Genomic DNA, 23,962 nt, shown 5'->3' with positions numbered 1-23,962 from the left:
CTGTATGGTTTCCCTGCCTTCTTGGGTCTTACTGGGTCTCATGTCTCATACAGGGCTTGGCTGTGATAACATATTAGAATACGGTCATCCAACTCACAAGCAATTGGCAATGAGTGGAGTGACCCTTCCATATTATATTTTAAGTTTATTAATGGGACATTAACAGTGTGGGACTATTATCCTCAACAATAAGTGATCAAACACTTGTTAGCATCATGCAAACACTTGGTGGCAAGAAACAATACACATGTTTCACCATGGCTTGGTTAGTTGGAGAAGAATTTTTCTTTTGACAAAGTCAAGCACATGACTTTATATAACCATCCAAGATGGACTTTGGGCATGCACACACACAATGGATGCCCAATTTTTAACATTCACAAATTCTCTAGATCTTTGTGTTGTTAGTTTTAGATTGGTGTACTTTTGGATGGGCTATTTAGTGATGATGATTTATATAGGCCATTTATGTTTAAAAACATTATATTGATTGCATTACCTTATTCCCTTCTCATTCAACCACCTTTTATGGATGGATGAATAATATTTTGAAAGTTTCTTCCTATATAATCTCTCTAATCAACTTAGAACTATTAGTGGAGATTTAAGTATGCATGAATATTGGTGGCTTTCAAGTAAAAAGCCTATAGTTACTTCAATTATGTATCTAATACTCCCTCCATCCCACTCCTAAGTGACCTATTTGAAATTTGCACAATTTTTAAGGCAAATAGGAGAGAGAGATTTCCAATTGTATTTTACATATTTATCCTTAAAAAATATTCTAATATCCCTTCCCTCCAATCTCCAACTTTTCAATCACAACATCAAATTTCGTACAGAAAACAGAAACCCACCATATCCGTTTGGTCGGGTTTTCGTTCTCATTCGTTTGAGTTTGAAAAATTCTAAAAATCACTTTGATCAATTTAGTTTTTAGAAAATCAAAAGTATACTGAACTTTCAAAAACAAGGTTCCAAAATCAAATTGAGATCTCTCTTCACTCAGGAGATTCAATCTGAGATCTCTCTTCACTCATAAACTTCAGGTGATTCATATGTATGCATGTACTCCATCTGAAAAATCAACAAGAAAAGTTCATCAAATCTCCACCTGGAGTAAATTTCAAATCTGAAAAATATCAAATCAAATTCTCAAAGCAGGAGTACTGTACAGCAGGAAATCAATTTGAGATTCAAAATAAACAGAACTTCTAAGGTAAATCTCTAAATCTTTACCTCATTTTGAAATCATCTTATCCAATAGTTATAGAAACTGCAAGTGTATTAGAACTATTATGACAATCGATTACAGACTACAGTACATTGATTACATTGTAACCATGGAGCCAAGCCAATTGTTGTGAATTTTAGACTAAAAGCAACTGCCATGTGTGATTGCTCAGATATTTATTGTGGTTACTTTGAGAGATAATCCTAAAGGTTTAAATCAACTACATTATCGTTTAATCTTCAACTGTAAGCAGCTTCCGAAGTTTTCGAGAGATAATCCTAAAGGTTTAGACCAACTACACCCTTATTTTACATCAAAGATTTCTATGATCAAACATCAGACTACTTGTCCAAGGTTGCATTCATAAACTAATGACCTCTAACTGAACTAATTGGCAATACCTTTTGAATTAATTAAGGTGATGGTGATAATCAAGGAGCTGGAGGAAATAGAGTTCATTACGAACAACGAAGAACTGGAGGAGTACATGATGAACAACGAGGAGATGGATGAGATTGATTTCATCACAAACAACGAAGAAATGGAGGAGTACCTGATGAACAACGAAGAGCTGGAGGAGATGGAGTTCAGTATGAACAACGAAGAGATGTAGGAGATGGATTTAAACCCTTATTTTCCAGAAACAATCACACATGTAGGAGAATCAGATGTTCCAACCAGAAATAAAAAGAATCTCACAAATGAACAACGTCTAGATATTTTCCATTTCTTATTGAAGGAGAGTAAGAAGGGACGACCGCAAAAACGCTCAGTCCCAATGGAAGCGCAACTATTTTCAACATCAGAATCTACAGTAAAACGTATATGGAAACGAGGAAAAGATTGTGAAGCAAAGAAATTACCTTTTGACGTGTCTTCACGAAAACCAACCAGAGTTCGTCCTAAACCCAAGAAGGTTGATTTCAGCAAGATAATGGAAATACCATTGCGAAGACGCACCACCATAAGATCCATTGCCGAATCTTTGAACATGCCCAAGTCAACTGTCCATAGATACGTCAAGAAAGGAGCGATTAAAAAACACACGAACGCAATAAAACCAGCCTTCACAGTGGACACGAAGAAAGCACGGTTAGAATTCTGTTTGGGAATGCTTGAGCTTATCCCTTACAAGGATAATATGATGACCAAGCCCATGTATGATGTTATACACACAGATGAGAAGTGGTTTTTTATGACAAAAGCAACAGAGAATTACTACCTTCATCCGGAAGAAACCGAACCATATCGTACATGCCAAAGTAAAAGATTCATTAAAAAGGTAATGTTTTTGGCAGCAGTAGCTCGTCCTAGATTTGATGAGTTCGGAAATGAAGTTTTTAATGGAAAGATAGGTATATTTCCTTTTGTAACAAAGGAGGCAGCAAAACGAACGAGCAAGAATCGTCCGGCTGGAACACTTGAATATAAACCAATTGAATCTGTGAACAAAGACATTACAAGAGCTTGTTTGATTAACAAATTGTTACCAGCCATTCGGGAAAAGTGGCCAAACTACAATGGGGAAACTATATACATCCAACAAGATAATGCAAAACCACATGTTAAAGTGGATGATGAAGAATTTTTAAAAGAAGCGGCAAAAGAAGGTTTTGATATTAGATTGAGATTTCAACCTTCACAAAGTCCCGACATGAACGTTCTCGATCTTGGGTTTTTCAGGTATATACAATCATTACAGCACAAAGAGGCGCCCACTACTGTTGGCGAACTTTTATCGGCTGTGGATAAAACATTTAATGAATTATCGGCACAAACTCTGAATGACGTATTCCTCTCGTTGCAACTATGCATGGTAGAGGTTCTAAAGCTTCGTGGAGGAAACAATTATAAATTGCAGCATATAGGGAAAAAGAAACTTGCACGCATTGGTGAACTTCCTACTCAAATCTAAGTGGATAAGAATTTGGTGAAGGATACAACTAATTACCTTTCATGTTTAAGACATTTCTGCAAGGATGAGAGTATTGCTGGCGAAATACATGGAAACAATATCATTATGTAGTTTCTGCAACAAGCCTTCCAGCTGCTAGCATACATTGTGTTGGAGACTTGGAGTAGAATGGTTCAGTCAAATTTTTCATGTGGAATTATCAAAACAGAAAAGAAAAACAAACGTGCATACTGTATTATTCAGATTTTTGGACATACCAGGAACCCGGCATCTGTAACATATGTAGCCTTCTCATGGTACCCTGAAATTTCCTTGCCCTATCAAACAAACTTAAATGCGAAAAAAAAAAACACTTCGTAATGCCAAATGCCATATACAGGCGATTGCTACTAGGGAGGGTGCTAACGGGTTTATTACCTGCTCCACACGCGGGAGAGAAAGTATCACATAGTGCACGAACCGTAAATGCATTAATCAAGACTCCTTTCATCACATTCCTCCAATTCAGAAGGTGCAGAAATCCTGACAAAAGTGTTGTCCCTCTTTTGAGCAATATTTTCAGCAACTGGGTTTAAGCCACGAAGCGGATGAACAACTTTAGTGCCAGCATTACTTAACCAACACACAGATGCAACTAGTTAGAGTACACAAATTGTATTTACAGTATAAATACACACATAGAGTAGCATGTTCAACTCACAATCCCATATAAACACACAAATTATATTTACAGTATATACCAAACCAACATTCTGGTAGTATTGGTTTCTTCCCTTTCCAGTAACTTTAGAGCTACATTAAGACAAGTCATGGAATCAGTAAGAATACAAATAAGTATCAAAGACAAACATAACCAAAATACAGAGTAAAAGATTTTAGTTCTTCTCACCATTGAGAAAACTTGAAGTTGCTTCAAATAAGCCTTCTCTGTATCTATAGATCAAAAAATAAAAACCCAATTAAAACCATTAGTGGATACGGACAATCTACAAACTTAAGAATCAAGAGCTTCAATCAGGAAACAAATGAAAACCCAATTAAAATCATTAGTGAATACAGAGGATTTATAAACTTAAAAATCAAGAGCTTCAATTAGGAATCAGTTGAAGTAAACCAGAAACCAATTCAGGAAAAACAATACTTAAATCAAAACTATTACAAAAAAATCAAGAGCTTAAATTTACCCTAAAAAATTACATTTCTGAGATTGAAGATGACGAGACGGATGAGCCAAATAATTATCCAAAAGGGTAGTCACCCAATCACTAATCCAGAGATAGGGTTTGCTATATCATGGATTTCTTTCAAGCAGCAACAGCAACAACCTCTGTGAAGTAAAACCGACAAGACTATTCAGATCTGATATCAACTGACAGAAGATGAAATAAATTCAGAAAAAGAGCAGAAGAAAATTTAGCTTCACCTCAATTAGGGAAGAGGTTTCATGGTGGAGATTTTCTTCCTAGTCATTGAAGAGAAAATACAGTACAAGTTTTTCTTCGGAGAGAGTATTTCATAAAAGAGAAAATACAAATTGTATTTACAGAATAAAGACACACAGATGCAACTAGTTAGAAACAACATTGGATGTCAAAAATGTTACCTCATCAAGATGAATCTGAGTCACCATGCTGCTGCATCTATTAGCAAATCCAAATACCCTTTTTCACCTTTCTTTTCCATCACTCTGTTAAACCATTTCTTCTCCATCTTTCTCTGCATAATCTTCGATTTTTATTGTATCCAGATTCGTAATCCAGATAGTTTTCTCTTTTCTTCTTCTTTTTAAACTTCGATTATATCGACCCTTTTCGAATCAAATAAAGGTTCGAAAAATCATCAGACCACCAAACAAAAAGGGAAAAAAAAAAACAAAAACCCAAGATCGTAAAAAACGCACCTTTGGAGTTAAGATCATTCCTTTGAGCTTGTAATCGATTTAGGTCACTAGTTTGCTGTTTTGGTCATAGTATCTCTTCAAACCTTCACCAAAACTGCAGATATATCAGATTCAGCTTCAATCTTTGGAAGATCTATTCATAAAATCAGAAACCCACACAGAATAGGTTGAGTAATCTTTTTATCAGATTCAAATAAAACTGAAGATGAGAAGATGAAGATGAGAAAGGTGATGGCGGTCATCGTGGTAGAAAAAAGATTTTGTTTCATGGTGATGGTGGTGGTGGAGATACAACCGATGAAATGGAGAGTGAGAGTAACGAGAAATGGAGACCGAGAGAGAGAGAGACGCGTGGAAAAATGCGTGAGATTTTGTGAGAAGGTTATTTTTGGAAATTTGTCCCATTTATTTACAATAGGTCAGTTAACAGTGGGACAAAATTAAAAATCAAATAGGTCACTTAGGAATGGGACGGAGGGAGTATTCAATTAAACAACCACAAATATACTATGTAAGTGCACTCAAATTTAACCAAAAAAAATCCTGCTTAGAATATAATCCAAACACGTTGGGACGATAGTCGATGTGAAATGTTTAAAAATTATGTTTGTAACTTTCTATTATTTAATTTATTGGGTGATGCTAAAAATTAAATAAAACGTGTGACCGAACGAATTTCGAGCTAGTTGAATGGCTCTACATTTCACATATCCGATCAAGACATTGGAAGAAACAATATTTGCATCCTGACATCCTCCATTCTATTAACCATTTTTCAGCCTAAAACTCAGACAATCGGGGACGAAGTCAGATATTTATCAAATTATGAAACATTTTAATTAAACTAAACATGGTGTTTATATAGTTTGTTTTATTTATTAATATTTAGGTCATACAATTGATGTCTTTTTATTTATCTTGTACCGGTTCTTACAATTTAGAACCCACTAGGAGTCAAATTTCAGTTCTATCATACATATTTGCCCTCAGGAAACATGTACTTTTTAAAATTATTATGCATAAAATAGCCAACGTTTAAAATCAAGTGGAGTCTACCGACTCTGCTTGTCTCTGTATCCCTCCATTCCTTAAACAATATAAAAACATTTAAAATTCAAAAAAAGGAGTTTCAATTTAATTTTATTAAATTAAAAATGAACAAAACATTTTAGAACATTCAAAGTCAAAATGCTTTCTCTACTATTGCTTCATTTTTCTTTTCCGTTATTCATGCAATGAATGAGATCACAAAAAAAAAAGTAATCTCTCGTGCTAATTCTGGATTTTCATCCAAAATTTTGTGAGAGATCTAATGGTGGTCCGGGAGCGTCTCTCACATTTAAAATATGGAAATCTTATTTTTAAAAAGTGGATCTCCTGATTTTCCAATCACTTTCCAAAATTCAAATTCCATTTCATGTTCAAGATCAGAAGATAGTAAGTTTTCAAGCTGACATTCTCAAAAACAATTTTGACAGAAAATCATGATAGCAGATACTTCCAAATTTATTTTGTTACTTCTCAAGTAAACCTATCCTACCCTATTCTAGAAACACAAAATTGGTCAATTAACTCAATAACGACAATTTCTGGATGAAAAAGATATGTAAAAATTGATATTGTTTAAATGGATGAGAATGTAAAAACAGTCAGGATGTACACAGTTTCATCCTACCCATTTTCAAATACTTTTTCTTATTTTTAATTTACATCAGGATGCATCCAGTTTCACCTTCGCTATTTCTTAAGTTTAAGTCAGCATGAATCCAGATTCATTTTTGCTATTTTTTTGTTGTCCATTTCACCCATACTAATTTTTACTCGTCCATTAGAACCATAATTTAAAAATATTTGGACAATTGACCCGATTTCTCTTCTAGAAAAACGAAAATCTGTTCTGGGGTTTCTAAGAAATCGCTCTGACACCTAGCACTTGTAAGAAGCCTTTAAATCCTACCTAGTAAACGGGATAATGCAGATGTTAAGAAAAATACCTTGTTTCCCGTTCTATTTAAATTTTTGATGGGGCGTTTTTTGAAGGGGGCATGGGGGACAAATGACATGTTGACATGTGTCAAACATATTAATGAATTCTGTTTCCAAAAATACCAACACCAATTAAGAAAACAAATATTCTCTCCAAAAATACACTTCTTTTATATTTTTGGAAACAAAATTCATTAATATGTTTGACACATGTCAACATATCATTTGTCTCCCATGCCCCCTTTAAAAAACGCCCCATCAAAAAATTTCTCATAAACTTGTTGCCATTTCTTTCTTTACTTGTGTATTTGATTATTAGGCCCGTTTCCATGGGGGTGGCTAACTCCAACTGGCCGCGCTACTGAGGTAAAAATGTTAAGCGGTCGAGTCTCAACTTTTCGGTTGATTTCAAACCTCCAATGACTCTTTCTTCACCGTTATAAAAATGTGACATTCACACACAAAAATGACACCAAATTTTTTACATAAAAAATTTCTATCTTATCTTTCAAAATGGCAAAATTTGAATCCCAACTTGACTTGGCTACCCTACTTGATTTTTCCGGAGTGGTGCTTGAAACCGCCGTTAGTAAGATATGTGAAGGTTATAAAGAAATAGGTAAAATCCAAATAAGTCTACAAGTTTTGGATATTAAGCAAATCAAACCTCCAACTAAGAAAAGACAAAGAAAAGTTAAAGGGAAAGAAAATTTGAGGAAAAAAAGAAGATAAACAAATGAAACTCCATTCATGAGCGCATTGATTGGAAGTTTGGTGAAATGAAGAAGATAAACAAAATGAAGAACATTGTCCCAAATTTTTACTTTTAAAGTCTTTATTGTAAGTTATGTCATTATCTAGATGAATGAAAGAGACACTGATATGTAAATTAAAATTCTAAACTTTTAATGAAAGATGCACTAGTTTTATATTAATAATATCTTAAAATTAAAATTTGATACAAATGAAAGATGCATCGTAGAAATGAAAGATGCATCATATTTGGGCAACACCCTCAGGATAAGATAACAACCATCGAATTGAAGATCTTTTCCCACTCAGTTGCGCCATTCGAGCCGACACATTTGCTCCACATCAAATGCGTTTTGGCCATTTTGTCGGTTTCGATAGCTTTCAGTAAGTGCAGCAACAAACAACTTCACATTCTTGCTGATTATTCCGAAGCGATAACATAATCCATTTGCATTTCGATTATTGAGGTTCAATATTTCTTCTTGAAATCACTGAAATATGCTACTCCATACAGACTCTTATTGTTGATGTTGTCCATCATTGACCATATCCAACAAAAATATAATGCCTGCAAGTGGATTCATCTTCAGATATGCTGCGAGCTCGAACTCGAACTGACATGTTGAATTTTTGGAGTGAAAGAATGGAGATTGAAGAAATGGTGTGAGTTGAAATGAAAGTTGATATTATATTTATAGGATGATGAAATGATGACCGTTAGATGAGATGATACAAGCAGTCGAGTCTAGATCGCTGGCGGTGTAAACTAGACCTACTAATTTTTTCTACACCGAACGGTCGAGTCTCGACCGTTCGGTGGAAACTTGATCTGGCCTGGCTAAGTGGCAAGTTTACTTGTTTGCCAGCTCCATAGTGGGTGCAAAACTGACAAATCTTCATTTGCCACACCCATAGGAACCGGCCTTACAGATAAATAACCTTCTTTCCCCCAAAGTATACCTTGTTTCTCGTTCACTATAATTCTATATAAACGTGTTGCTATTTCTTTCTGTACTTGTGTTTTTGATTATTAAAGCAATATAATTAATCCCCTTCCCTCCCAAGTATCGAAGGGAGAACAGTTTGGCTGTGTCCGTATCTTGATACCGTGAACCAGGAGAAAACCAAATATACGTTTTTGACATTACTAAGGCTGCACAAGAACCGGTCAAGAATACATGTACCGGACTGGAATCGGAAAAAACGGATCGGAACCGGTATAGGCGGTACAGGGACCAGTATTAAATTTGAGAACCGAGATAGGAATAGGTACAAGAAACGGTTTTGTAAGAACCCTCAAGCTCGTCAACGCTATTAGACTAGTCAAGAAACGTCTTAGCCGTTAATTACTCGATTAGTGTAACACGAACGTTAATTAATAGAAATTAATCTAACAACGATTCATATATGAAACTAGTATCGTTAGATCTCGAAAGTTGTGCGAAATAGACTACTCGAACGTGTCATTAAGATACTAGACGAAGAAGAAATCATCTGAGCTATGTGGAGGGTAAAATGGTCATTTCACACTCAGACTTATCAAGGCGGCCGGGTTATCTTCTATAAGCACCGAAGGTCTTCCCTTATCTTTTGGTTGGATGCCTTTATGATGGGTAGCTGGACTTATCACCAAGACGTGTCGAAGAGAAACCCATTCTCTTATCTTCTTTCTCTTTCTTCTTCTTTCTTATTTCTCTCTCTTTTCTCTGTTCTTCGTCTCTGGTTCTTCTGTGAGAGGATTATGAGGTTGTGAAGCCGCTAATCTTAATAGAAACTCGAGGTGGTGACTGATGTTTGTGGTTTTCTTGTTGGTTGATCGTGAGAAGAAGGAGAGATGATGATTTGTAGAGAAAACATAAAGTTAGGGTTTCTGAGATTTGGGAATCGATTGAGGATTTAAACAATAGAGGATGGAATTAAGTGATTAAAGGGGGTTCTATGTATTGGAAGCAAAGAAGATAAATTAGATTTGGTTCTCAAACTTCAGAGAAGAATCAAGAATGAGGGTTTGAGGATTTGATTATTATTTCGAAGATTTAGAAAGATTTATAGCTATGGCTAGATGAAGAACACATGGGTGATGTTTAATTAACGTTCTGAGGTTATGTTGGTGCTAGAATCAGATATTTAGGGTTTCATGTTCCTCCCCAAGTTAAGAACGGGGTTCTGATTATTGAATGAAGATTCAAGTTGGAGTTAGACAAGAAGAAATTGAAGGCTGGGTGTGGTGATTTGGGAGGTGAATCGAAGTGTATAACTCAGATTATCTAGATAAAGGAATTGGGAAGTTTTAGGGTTCTTTTGAACCAGTGAGGGTGATGAAGATTATTGGGTGTTTGTAGTTTGGGATGACTGTTCAATTGAGGCAATGGAAGGAAGAATTCGACCTCAGTTACCTGTGGAGAATTAATCTGAGGTAATTGTTCGTCTTACTGAATCTAATAAAGTTATTTGGTTTCTATTTTGAAGTTGTGTGATTATTAATGAACTCAAAGTTTAGTTAGTTGTGATGGGGATGTGATGGAGATATAGATGTAGTTAAGGGTTATGGTTGACATGATTTATAGGCGAGGAAGGTGAACTATGTGGAATGAGATGTGGTGTTGTGTTGCAGGTTCTATAAGAATTGTAAATTGAATTGTATAAGTGTCGCAGGGGCACTGATTGAGTTACTGTTGTTGGGGTTGCAGATATGTTGGACTGTGGCAGGTTATTGTAGTTTTGTTGGCGGTATTGAACTGGTGGTGCAGAAATAGATGAGAAAAGAATGTGCTTGGTGTTGAAGTGGTATCTAGGGATGGTGGTGTTGTTTGCACAGTTGGATTTGCTGGTGATGGTGTTTTATAAGTAACAGGGCTTTAGAAATGAGACTGTTAGTGTTGTATTCACAAGTGCAGGGCTAGCTGGAGTTGCGGTTATTGAAGCCTTGGGATGCTGGTGTTAGTGAGATGGAAATGGAAACAAAAATGGTGGTAGAGATTGTGGAAAGTGCAGGCAATGTATGAAATGATGAAGGTATTGTCTGAATTGAAGTTAGTAAATGCAGATGGTGTTATGATTGTAGCTTAGTCTTATGATTGAGTTACAAGGTTTTAGTATATGATTAGATGATACAAATTATGGGTGATAATGAAGTATCAGATTGTATTTAGTTGTTGAAGGTAGTAATATTACTGTTGGTGCTGAGATAGTGGGGTAGGTGGTGGTTCTGTAGTTGGTTGTGAGTTGCAAGGAAGTGTTGTTGTTGTAGTTATGGCTTGATAGCAGTCTATATGAAGGCTTGCTTCTGCTCTTGTAGGTGATGTATTGTCTTTGTAAATCAATTTAGAGATATAAACTGAAATGAAATAGATTGTATTTGAGCTGATGTTAGAATGGTAGTTGGGTAAGAACCTTTGATTTGTCTGACTGAATTTATTCAGTCTGACTCGTCTTGCTTAGATGACTCAGTTAATCTGACTGAGTCGAGTTGACCTTGTTAACCTGAGTTGAATCAGTTTGACTCAGTGACCAGACCAGTAGACTGTTGACTTAGACATTGACTGTTAGTTGACCTATTACCGTCAATTTGACCGTTAGTTGACTCAGATGGACTGGACTTTAGTTAATGGGTTTGTCTAGTGACCTTGGGCTTAGGGCCAGTTTCTTTAGTTAGATGTTTTGGACCTTTTGTGGTCTGAATTATCCTTTGGCTTTTTCTACAAAGTTGTAGACACTCATAAGACTTAACCATTGGATAATAGAACCAACCCATTTCAGTTAGTAAACCTTATCTATGCTAAATATAGATAAATAAAAGATGTAGAACCTTAAATGAGACTAGAATCATTAGAAAAACTTGTATGATTCTTGTGTGAGTTTTTTGGCTAGATTCTTAGACTTCTTGTGTGATTCACAATTAGTTTATATTAACAATGATCGATTCAAAGGACAAACCAGTGGATCGTGGATCTCGAGGTAGGCGTAGCTGATCATCAAAAGAGGTGGGAATACATTTGACTTTCTTGTAACCATTGATGTTTTGTTTTACAAAGATTTATGTTTATCAAATTCATGCATTGTCTAGTTATGCATTCCATGCTTTGTTTGAATTGCATTACGATAATTTTGTTGATTATGTTAATCTTTTCATGGTTTAGAAAGGGCTTGTAATGTTTTGTTGTAAATATGAATTGTTATGGGAAATGAGAATTTCCACGTGTGGTATATAGGATACGCTCCTTCACATATATATCTACACAAATTCTGCTTTTATGCTTATTATTGGTCAACAGGGGTGACATCAATAGCTATTAGGTGTGTAACTGGTTGACGCCATATTATACATTGTTTGAAGAAGGAGTTTGTCCATATACGTGTTTGTTTATCTCAGTGACTTGGTCGCTTTTTAATGTTTGGGAAAACATGTTTTGTTTTCCAACTCTTGCATTTGATTACTTGAAAGTTAAGTGTTATTCTTGTTAGGCACCCCTTTTAGGGATGATGTGCTCACCCATTCCCACTTTCAGTTTCAGAGACAGATCAGAGTTGCGTAGCGAAATCCTCGAAGAGTTGATTACGTTATTTAGATTGCTTCCGCTATGTTTATTTTGTGTGTATATTATTTGTAAATCAAATCAATATTGAATATGTATCATTTGAGAGAAGCTTTATATATATATATATATATATATCAGAGTGGGGCTGGTTTTTGGGTTAAGTTCTGTAGAAGATTTCTCATTGAATGCTTAAGTATATGATTTGGATTCTTAGTGCCTCTGTATTTAGTTAATCTCTTGGATTAGTCAGCTGCTAGCTTTGGGGGCGCTACAGGGTCTTGGAGTGGTACTGGCTTGTACATGATCAAATAAACCGGTTAATATGAGTCGTTGATCTTTTTATTAGAATTTAATCATAGCCGTCCATAGTAGGTTCTAAGACTAATATTATCTATCGAGCAGAATTCACTCATCATTCTTCTTCTTCCTTTTTTTTTTTTCTCTTGACAGCAGCCGAGTCTCGTCTCTTCTTCTTCTTAGGGTCGAATTGAGATCTATGTTCACTTCTTCTTCACCGTCTCTAGTAATCTACTATTCTTATTATTCTTTTTCTCTGAAGTATTTGTGTACTTGCATGTTTGAATCTCAGTTGTATTGGTTTAGGGTTTTTGGAATTGAAAGTTATGGTTTTGAAGGAAGTTGTTGTTAATGGAAAATCGATGAAATTGAAGATAACAAAGGAATGTTAAGAGTCTGCTTAAGAATGGGTTTAAATTGATGAAGAATTAGCGGTTCGATTTGATAAGATTCAGTTGAGGATTAGAAGACTTGAAAGAGATGATTATTGCTGATGCACAGATTTGGGGTTGCTTTAATGGTGCTTCAGTTTGTAATTTCGGTCTTGGTAGTGATGAATGAATGGATCTAATCTTACAATTAATGGAGAATCTTTGTTTACTTTGATGAATCTCAAATTTAGTTTTGTTCATTATGCATTTTTTTAAATCTCAATTTTGACATCTTTGATTTTGAGTGCTCTTGGAATTGGATGATGAAAAAAATTAAGGTTTGTATCTGCTCTTTTGGTTTATTGAGAATTTTGATCAGAATTTGTTTCCCTGATGATTTAATGGAGTTGTGTGAGAAGGTTCAGGTAAAAACCCGGTACCGGACCGGTCTTACAAATATATGTACAAATTCAGATACAGGTACTGGTCCTTAAAATGAGGTACCGGTCAACAGCAAGTACAAGGACCGATTCCAACAGAAAATCGGACCGTACCGACTCATGTGAAGCATTAGACATTACTAAGCTACATTCTCCCTTTTTCTCCTCGAGGTCTTGGCTCTTTGTTCTGCCTTAGGTTGGGGGTCTTTCTTTGCTTTTTGTTTGTCTTGGGTGTTCTGTTTTGGGGTTTGCAACCTTGGTCCTCCTTTATTTATAAGCTTTCCTTTTTTTCCATCTAAAAAGGATATATAACAAACAAATGAACTATCGAAATACTAAATCTAGCAAACAAACGAACCAAAGTTCAAAACACTATCCAAACGCACAAGTGAGTTCATAAATATCTACGCCTCAAAATGTGCATATGTGTGTCTGGTCACAGAAATATCATCTTATTAAGCTCAAGATAAAACGAACTGCTACATTTCGCCTCGATTTCTACCTAAACACAAAAATATATGTCACTCAGGTATGTGAGTAGGAAGGAATCAAGTTAAAAAGGAAAATGCCACTACAAAAAAAAAAGTCGCTAATTATATTGTTTGAGAACTCACAACCACTTCATTTGTTTTCACCTAATCTAATCTGCAATCCGATCCTCGTTTTTCTTAGTATCAAAGTATTATATACGAAAGTCGAATAAAGTTGGCTGACAATGGTGGATATTGGTGGTGTCTTTGGAAAAGAAGAAGGGACATCGACCTGTTTATTAACTTATACACTGACTTATTTACGGTTCCAAACTTATTTTTTTATTTTCTCAACTTTTTTCTCTTTATGAACATTTATTTATTGCTCTTTTTTTATTGCCTATTCGAATTCAAATATTGAATGTATGGGGTACATCAGCTGTGCAATTTGCCCATATAAACCCTGATACTGAATCTTAAAATGATACAAATACTTACCAGGGCGCCATCCGTTATTTTCTTAGTTCTTTGATTCCTCCAACATGTCTGGTTTTTCTGCTACTTCCAGTAATCTGAGTGCTCTTCAGAAGCATGTAGCGTTCTTCGATAGAAACAAAGATGGTGTAATATATCCATGGGAAACATTTCAAGGGTGTCGTGCAATTGGATTAGGTATAGGACTATCAACTCTTGCTGCTGTTCTAATCAATATGGGTCTCAGTAGAAAAACTCGTCCAGGTAAATCTCCTAATCTTCTTTTCCCGATTGAGGTACAAAATATTGCCAATTGTAAGCATACCAGCGATTGTGGTGTTTACGATGCTGAAGGGAATTTCGACCCTGCAAAGTTTGAAGAGATGTTTCACAAGCATTCACATGCTAATGCAAACGCTTTAACAGCCGATGAGTTATCAGGTATGCTGAAAGCCAACCGAGTTCCTAAAGACTACCATGGATGGATTGGAAGCTGGGTAGAATGGAAAATCTTCTTTTACGTTTGCAAGGACAAGAATGGATTATTGCAGAAAGAAACCATTCGAGCATGTTACACTGGTGACCTTTTTGAGCAGATGGAGCAGGAGAGAGCTTGCGAGAAAAAGCGTAATTGATTAAGAAAATAGCATAATATGTTCCATAGTGCAAGCATGATGGTTTAAAGTGGTGTGTCATGTTGTCAGACTCTCATAGTTGTCTAGTGCGACGGTATATTTTATCTTAGAATTGGAAAAGAAAAGAAAAAAAAATTTGCATCTCAGATGGGTATTATTATTGTATCCTTGTTTTATTAACGTTAAGTGTGTGTTTTTCTTTCTTAACTTTGAGAGCAAATGAGCAAGTGTTAGCAACTTTGCTCCCTTAATCATAATTCAAAATGATATTGTATTAGGCCGTTAGGGCCTCAATGATATGCATTATACGAATGTTTTTATTATGTATTTCTGCAACAACAAGTACACACATAAATTTCTTCACCGTCATAACGCATGAAAGAGCACATCTCCCTTGCAACTGCAGTACCTAAGAACTCACATTTACTTTTACACCCATCTTGACAACGGCCACAATTATACGGAGGGGTAGCTGTTGCTGGAAAAGACTGATCTATATCTCCTGCTTGACATTCACGCGTTATGGTGGCGATGGATTTAGAACCATCCGTCCACAACATCCCTCGCATACTACCCTGGATGCTCCGGCTGAATCCCACCAGTTACACTCTATGGTAGACACTTGTCTTCCCTGCAACTTGCATTTTGTTTCGATTTCCTTTGGACAATACTTGCACTGTCCGGTATAATCGGTAGTCGTATTTGTTACCACGTAAGTTTTCCCAACGCCACATGAAATGGCTACCACTGATGGCATCTCTACATGTACCAAAAAAAAAAAATACAGATTAATAACAAAAAGTTTGAGTACCACAGAGCAAGAAAACAAAATCAGCCATTTATCTAACATCTTCTTCATCATAGCATTGAAGAACGAACTTCTTTAAATCACTGAAGTTTTTCCAAAGATCCGTACAAAGCCGGAATAGAGAAACACGAAGACCTTCTTTCTGCTATTGCCATTTTCAATATCAAGAAGTACTTGCTAGTGCTGCCCTATCTTAGTTGTGTGTAGGCATATACTTGTAGCCTCATTTATAGCACTTATTTACTTGCCCATTTAAATATTAGAGGTTAATTGACAGCCACCTCTTTATGGTTGGTTGAAAACTAATATAGACGGGTGTTCCTAGGGAAATCCGGGTCTTGCTGGTTATGGAGTTATAATTCGAAGTAACAATTGCCTAGAAGTTGGATGTCTGACCGAATCAGTTGATGTTGATAATTCAGTTATTGCGGAATTTTGGGCAGTTATTTATGCTTTCAGGATTGCTCGGACAAGAAGAACGACTCGTATTTGGTTTGAATGTGACCTAACGTATGTCATTAGATCAGAATACTCTTTGGTACCCTGGAAATTAGCAATTTAATTGGCTAATTGCATGAATTTTTTATCAGTTCAGATATTCTCACATATATATAAACTAGCGACAGGGAAACTCGAAGACCTGCTTTGTTCATTCTGCTATTGCCATTTTCAATATCAAGAAGTACTTGCTAGTGCTATCTTAGTCGTGTAAGGTGAAGCCAAAAATCATTCCATGTGGGTGCAACATCTCTTCAGGGGCGCAACTTGGGAGCCAGTTGGAGTTGCACACCAATATTATACACTGGCTCCGCCGCGCATATTTGTGTCCTCATTTATATAGTACTTATCTATTTTCCTATTTAAATACTCCTACTTGTAATGTTTAGCATCAGGAGTATATGAGTGGAAAGCCAGATACGTTAATGGAAAACTGCGTGTGAGCACTCTGCATATACGAAAACTATATGCTTGCGCACAACTAAACTAAATTGCCTCTATCAGTAAATTAACATATCCATTTTGTACGCAATTAAGATGCTAATTGCCAAGTGAAAACACTCAAGTGCTGTGATTGTATTTTGCACCCAAAGATTTAGATACTAAGTAAGATGAGTCTACTGAACAAGCGAAACGTGTTAGCATTCCTTCAATAAAAGAAAAAAAAATTGAAAATGAAAAGATTATTGTTTGGATAGTAAAATATTTTTACCTCCAACACGAATCCGATGATGATTTTGATATTAATCGAACTACTACCTTTTTCTCCACATGAACAGTGTTTGGGGTACCTGCAAAAGACCCTCCAATGCTTAAGTTAACTAGAGTTTTTCACAGGAGTTTGTGTAGAAAAGATTGTGTACCTTTTAGGGTTGTAAACCCATCTATTTATATGTTGCATATTAGAGCAACTGTAGTGGTGCGAGTATAACCAAAGATCAAAGACCAAAAAAAAAACGATCAAATTTGAGTTTAGTCCGTAGCGTCACGCTACGGTAGCCGAGTATATTTAGTGGAGCGGTTGTATAGTGTTAGTTTGCTGTGGAACGAAGTTATAAAGTTCGTCCCACTGAGGCGTACGTATAGATTACGCGGGTTGCGGGGCGTTGATTAAAGATACGTCTGATGTGGGGCGTACATATAGTTTATGCCGGGATAAGGGACGGAGGTATTACCCACGCTCGATGGGGCGAATGACCATATAAACGCCTGAAACCCGGCGTACATTTATTTCCCTTCAGCATAGCCTTTTTTAATTTTTGTGCAAAGGAATTTTATGAAGAGAAACAAGTTGCAGAGGTGGACAAATGGTGGTTCAGGAATTTTGTCGAGCACTTAACATACGTCTCGCAAATTAATGAGGTTGGGTGCTTGCTGCATCTTGGAAACTATACAGATCAATCCCTTCCATGAAAAACCCGAATTTGACACATCTATTCATCAGATTTTTCTCCATGAAATTCAAACCCAGTGCAAACTGAACTTCCCAAATCTTGCCCATCAATGACTAATTTTCAACGGCGCATAGGTCTTCTTCATCTCTATTTTGTCCTCAAAGCAGACTTTTCCCCAATTCCATAACAAATTCAAACCCAAACTCTGTTTACAACTTCGATTAAAATTCTGTCTTTGTCAACTTGAATTTGGAAACAATTTCATCATTGAACGACAATAAGTTATGTTTTTGTTGATTTCATGGCTTGAAACTTGCCTCAATCCATATCAAACCCAAGCCATCAATTTCGCTTCTCACATGACTGCAACAATCTCCCATGAACTGATGATCCTACTTGACTTGCCATATAAGATCGACCAAGCTTTTAAACTTGTGATATCAGAGTGGTTGCTGGGGCGGAGTTATAAGGTTCGCTCAACCTCAGGCGTGAACTTTATGCACGCCGGATTGGGACGTTAATTTTATGAACGCCTGACTGAGGCGTACATATAATGTTTGTCTCACTGGCGCGTTAACTATATGAACGTCTGGCATGTTCGGGCGTACATTTCAGCACCACTCCATTGAGGTGTAGTTTATATACACGCCTCTTCGTGGGACGATGACTATACATGCGCTTCATGTGAAGCGTAGTTTATATACAGGCCCGGTGACAAACGTACATTATACATTCGCTCGACTATATATAGTTTTGGTCTTGGTCCCAGCCCAAATATAGCCTGGAATTTGGTTTTGGTCCAGCTTTTAGTCTTTACTCCGTCCCGCTGTGTCTCGTCTCTGGACCATAGTTATAGGTTTGATCGTCCACTGTGGTTGCTCTTACGGTTTAACCCTAATTTCGAAATAAGCATAACTTGCCCTCCAAGCCTCTTGGAACATTCCAGAATATTCGTAATGTGACTTGGCCAACAATCCTTCCAGATATTTCCAGAAACTTCCACTAGGGTTATGGAATTAACAAGGTAATGAATCATATATATAACCAAGGCCCAAAAATAAGTGTTATAGGCCAAGCCCACATAGCGGGGCAGAAACATCATCAAGCCAAATGAGGATGGGATGAAAATCAATGAGTCAATCGACTCAACTCTGTTGTGACTCGATGAGCCAGCTCAACTCGTCCGGGCGTAAACATCCTCCAGTTGTAACATGTGGGATGGAAATATCCGAGAAGTATGCTAAAGTGGTATGCCGCGAAGCATCGAATCATAACCGACTGTTCCCGGCCGGGAATGGCGGACGGAACTGACGGTGTCGGGAAAAGCCACCGGGCATGGCCGCCGGCGACCTGCTACTGTCGCCGGAAATGATGAACACGCTGGAGAAGTTGACTGAAATGGAGAAGACGATGATGTCGTCATGATGACGCAACGCTGACGCAGTTAACGGTGGTGCTGATGTCGTTATAGTGAACGGTCCAGATTGGCTGGATTGTTAAAGGTGTTAAGATAAACAGACGTCGTTAGCAGTTAACGGTGTATGCTAACGCTGTCGGTATATTTTAACGGTGTTTCTAACTTTAATGGAATATGTTGACCGTACGACAGAATATGCTGAATGTTCCACCATGTCACCTGCTGACTGTATTGCTTGTTGACGTAGTGTTCATGTTGTTGATGTGTCATCATCGTACTGACGTGGCATTATGTTGATACTCCGATTTTCTAATGTGGCACAAGTGCTGACGTGGCACCAGTGATGACGTGGCGTCGGTGCTGACGTGACGCCAATGCTGGCGCCGCTATAGTCAACTGGCACCTCTTTGTCTTGACTTGGATATTTTTACATAGGCTTCTATGTATAGTGCTTGTGAGACCTAGCTATCCATACTTTTCTAATAAGAGGATCATACTAAGCCCAATGAGCCTAGCTAAAAGAAGAAGCCTTTTAGGCCTAAGTTAGCCCATTTTTGGTGTACAATATTAGGGTACAAACATCGCCCCCTCTTAATCCATAACCCATTATGGGTTAAGAAGTTCGGTTTCCCCAATTCTGTTAGCAACTGATCTTCGCATCGTTCTGAAGTGTTGCATAACTCGCCCCCAAACGTGTTGTTCAGAGTGTTATGCAACTCGCCCCCAGGTACTGTAATGTTTGCTCTGAGGTGTTATATGTCTCTCCCCCAAGTAATTGAGGTGATATATAACTCGCCCCCAATATGAAGTTGTGTCATGCTTCTCAATGCTTTCGCAAGGGTGCACCTCCTTGCTGCATTTCGCTCGCGCATGGAATGAGTATTTGAGTTTTTCTGCTATCTTGAATTCGCGCAGGGGGCCTATCCTACTATTCAAGATACGTGTAGATTTGAGATATGTACATTTTCACATGCCTGGGCAGGTGAAAATGTTCGCCACATTTGTTGACGTCCCATATGATGGGTATATGCTTGAGAAAAGGCAAAAATGCTCGAACTGTGCATTTACCATATTTGCCAGGTGTTGGAGATGTTGTTGACAACAGGATCAAACTCCACTTCTTTGCGATTTTGGGACTGACTGCGGATTCGATCCATCCACAATAACTTAAAATTAAGTAACGAACAATATTGATATAGTGTGGAGTAGCAAAATAATGTTGAATTAAATTTCTGAATAATAAGATAAGTACCTACTTCCCGACAACAACTGCCTCGTTAAAATATTTGCGTGGAAAACCCAGTGGGATAAAACCATCATAAAAGAAAAAGAGTTTAGCAAAGCAGGATTTGAACGAAACTACTCCTATGTGAATGTATCTAATGATAAAATTTCTTCAAGTAGAACGAATTCCACGGCTTCCAGGGTTTTGAATCTTGAGTTCCATCGAGGTACCTTAAGTAGTATGAGCCACGAGATGTGGGCCTATCTACTATGTATGGACCTTCCCAATTTGCTCCGAGCTTTCCACAGTTTGGTTCCATCGTGGCTACTCGATTTTTCTTCAAGACATATTCCCCTGGTTTGAATGATCTTTCTCTGACTTTACGATCATAGCTCAGATTGATTTCCTGTTGGTATCGAACCAATTGCTGCAAAGATTTTTCTCTTTGTTCTTCTAACAGCTCTTTATCCAAAGCCATTATGTTGTCGTTGTTTCTAGATTTGACAGCACAGGTCTTGGTAGTCTTCAGATGTACCTCAATGGATATGACTTCTTTTGTCCCATAAGCCAATATGAATGGATAAAATCCATTGGATATTTTTGGGGTCGTTCGGTAAGACCATAAGACTCCTGGGAACTCTTCTGTTCATTTTCCCTTCGCTTTCTCCAACCTTTTCTTGAGGTTGTCCATAATAACACGATTTGTCGATTCTGCCTGCCCATTGCTCTGAGCATAATACAGAGCAGAGAAGTTGTGGCGAATGCTCAGGTTCTCGCATAATTTTTTGATAACTCCAGAGTCGAACTGCTCTCCATTGTCTAACGCTAACTCGTGTGGGATTCCGAATCTGCATACGATGTTCTCCCATATGAACCTTTTTACATCATGTCTAGTAACATGTACCAGCGCCACTGCCTCGACCCATTTGGTAAAATAATCAGTAGAAGCCAAAACTAATTTCACTCCTCCAGGAGCTTTGGGGAGTGTTCCGACGAAGTCTAGTCCCCACTTAGCGAATGGCCATGAACTTAAAACTGGACGCAATTCGTTGGCGGGCCTTCTAGGAATTGGAGCATGCTCTTGACATGGCACACACTTCTGCGCGTACTGTTTGGCATCTTTCTGCATGTAAGGCCAGAAGTACCCCTGGGTAAGTATCCTGTGTGCGAGACTGCGCCATCCAGAATGATTGCCATAAATTCCTTCATGAGCCTCTGCCAATATCTGTTGTCCTTCCTCGGCTGATATGCATCGCAAAATGGCTCCAAAGCTACAAGTTTGCGGTATAACTGTCCCTCAATCATTGCATATCTCCATGCATTCTTCTTCACTTTTGAAGCGAGATGATCATCTTCTGGGAGTTCACTGGTTGTCAAATACCGAATATATGGTTGACGCCAGTCTGAAGTGTTTTCAGCAGGATTGCCTGAATTGTCTATCACTGGATTGTCAACATCCATATTGCTGTCGATGTTGCCGATATTTTCATGTGCTGATATAGTTACTCTCTCGCTCCCACTAGCGTGTTCGAGATCCATAACAAAGTGGTTGTCGGAGATGCTTGGTAACTCTTGGAAATCTACTACCACGAAACGAGTGGTGTCAGTATCAACTGGGAAGACAGATATGCTAAAGCGTCTGCATGCCTGTTTTCCAGTCGGGGTCGCTGCCCAATAGAGAACTGGTCTAACTCGTTTGCCAGTTTTCTCATGCAATCCAAGTATAAGGCCATCCTCTCGTCATTGGCTTTGTAGGTGCCCAGAAACTGATTGACTACTAGCATAGAATCAGTGACCAGCTTTACGTTATTCGTATCTAACTGTTTGACATCATTTAAACCGATAATTACATCTTCATATTCAGCTTCATTGTTTGGTGCGCTAAATTCCAATCTGGTTGCTTTCTCAATCCTTGAACCTTCGGGAGTAAGGATGACACAACCAAAACCAGCTCCACCAACATTTGATAACCCATCAGTAAACACGGTCCATATTGGCTCATGTGTATCGACTTACATAGTGGATTCGCCACTACAAAAAAACGGTTCTATTGCCTCACGTATTTTGTACTAGGTGTGGCAATATAAGCGTTATTGCCGCATGTAAGCTTAGGTGTAGCAATAGGTAGTTTTATACCCACCGGTCTTGTGTGTTGTGGCAAAAGAGCAATTTCTTGCCACATATGTTTAAAATGGTGTTGCAAGAAGGTATATAATTTACCAGATTTACTATTTCAATTTTAATCACATGCAAAATATTTTGAAAACCGTCCCAAACAGAAGATTTTGACCAAACATAAATGTCTCCATATCAGTTGAATAAAATATACTATATAATTATTTACATTATCTCTCAAAATAACCGCATGATCCGTAAGTCCAGTCTTATAATTTCTTTTCTTTTGATTTGGAGCTAGAACAGCCGCCCCTTAATCTCTCTTGCACTCTCTCGATGAGAATTATTTCTTCTTTACGATACCTTATCATCATATACAGACTACAGGCACTAGTTTTCCTGCAGCATGTTTATGTACAACTTGATCACAAAGGTCTTTCATAATTCATACTTAAACAATGGACCTGTGGTGCTCTTCCGAAAGAAGCTTTTGGTTTCTCTTTTACTACCATCAAAGGCCGTCATTTTCTTATGGTATAAAATATTCTAATACCATATGAGGTATATTTATTATTCATATACAATTCCACTCTTAATAAAATGGTTAAATCTTAAAGTCATTTTTTTTTCTATTGGCGATCTTAAAGTCTTTACCTTCGGTTGCAACTTCCATGGACATTGAAGGATATTTGATCTCATGGTTTCTCTTTGGTATCTAGTAAGTTTAATTTCAATAAATTTGATTGAACTTTGAGACGGAAGTCTAAACGTTTTTTAATGTTATGTTTTTGATAATCAATTTTGTTCAATTGTTTCTTTCGCAGGAGGACCATTGAACCCGATGAAAGATTCTGTTTGGAGATCAATTTTTTTTCTTTTTGATTTACATAGTTTGTAATTAGAGATCTAAACGTATTACGAGGATAATTATTGTAATCAATCAATGATTCAAAAACGCCGCAATGAAATGTTTCTGTTTTTTGGAAGAATCCTTTTTGGAATGTTTTTCATTTTTTTTTTGCTTTATGTTCTTAAATTAAAATTAGTACCGTGTAGAAAAAAGAAAAGAAAACAATATTCTTCTGATAAAAAAACGAAATCAAATATGGTAACCCCAAATTGACTCACCAGTTCCGTCATATGCGTGGAAACAAATTTTAAAAATATAATAATATTGAATATAAATAAAAAATTAAATCAAAAATATAATTTTTTCCCTCGTGCTATTGCCTCACTATCTGGAGTGGCAAAAGACTCAGCTTTTTCTACAGTATAATAGAGGTGTGGCTATAACTTCTTGCCACCCAGGTTGTTGCCACAGGTGTGGCCAAAAATAATTATGTGGCAATAGGATTTAGCCACACTAAATATATGTTCTAGCCACATGAATGACGTGTTGCAATACACCATCTTCCTTGTAGTGCGCCTCCAGGCTGATTAGTGGTTGACTCTTCGGGTTTGTTCAACAACTCTTCTTCTTCTTTAACTGTTT

The 23,962-nt window shown here is 37.2% G+C and overlaps 3 protein-coding genes and 1 long non-coding RNA gene across 4 annotated transcripts; 3 read left to right on the top strand and 1 right to left on the bottom strand.

The window, feature by feature from the left end:
* Nucleotides 1-1,850: 1,850 nt before the first annotated feature.
* LOC113326523 lies at nucleotides 1,851-3,149 on the top strand. Its single transcript, XM_026574236.1, has one exon. The coding sequence runs from the start codon at nucleotides 1,851-1,853 to the stop codon at nucleotides 3,147-3,149; it is 1,299 nt and encodes a 432-aa protein (XP_026430021.1).
* Nucleotides 3,150-9,437: 6,288 nt separating this feature from the next.
* On the top strand, nucleotides 9,438-11,155 carry LOC113326796. Its single transcript, XR_003348544.1, has 2 exons — nucleotides 9,438-10,204; nucleotides 10,479-11,155. It is a non-coding gene; the product is annotated as an uncharacterized LOC113326796 (long non-coding RNA).
* Nucleotides 11,156-14,318: 3,163 nt separating this feature from the next.
* On the top strand, nucleotides 14,319-15,336 carry LOC113327002 (probable peroxygenase 4). Its single transcript, XM_026574651.1, has one exon. It carries the CDS (start codon nucleotides 14,447-14,449, stop codon nucleotides 15,011-15,013), a length of 567 nt encoding a protein of 188 aa, XP_026430436.1. The 5' UTR covers nucleotides 14,319-14,446; the 3' UTR covers nucleotides 15,014-15,336.
* Nucleotides 15,337-21,938: 6,602 nt separating this feature from the next.
* On the bottom strand, nucleotides 21,939-22,995 carry LOC113326522. The gene is made up of 2 exons (XM_026574235.1): nucleotides 22,935-22,995; nucleotides 21,939-22,366 (listed from the first exon to the last, which is right to left on the bottom strand). Exons 1-2 carry the CDS (start codon nucleotides 22,993-22,995, stop codon nucleotides 21,939-21,941), a joined length of 489 nt encoding a protein of 162 aa, XP_026430020.1.
* Between the last annotated feature and the right edge of the window lie 967 nt (nucleotides 22,996-23,962).

The sequence above is a fragment of the Papaver somniferum genome, unplaced genomic scaffold (genome assembly GCF_003573695.1).
Source record: "Papaver somniferum cultivar HN1 unplaced genomic scaffold, ASM357369v1 unplaced-scaffold_10, whole genome shotgun sequence".
Classification (NCBI taxonomy): Eukaryota; Viridiplantae; Streptophyta; class Magnoliopsida; order Ranunculales; family Papaveraceae; genus Papaver; species Papaver somniferum.
This window is presented reverse-complemented; position numbering and strand designations above follow the sequence as displayed.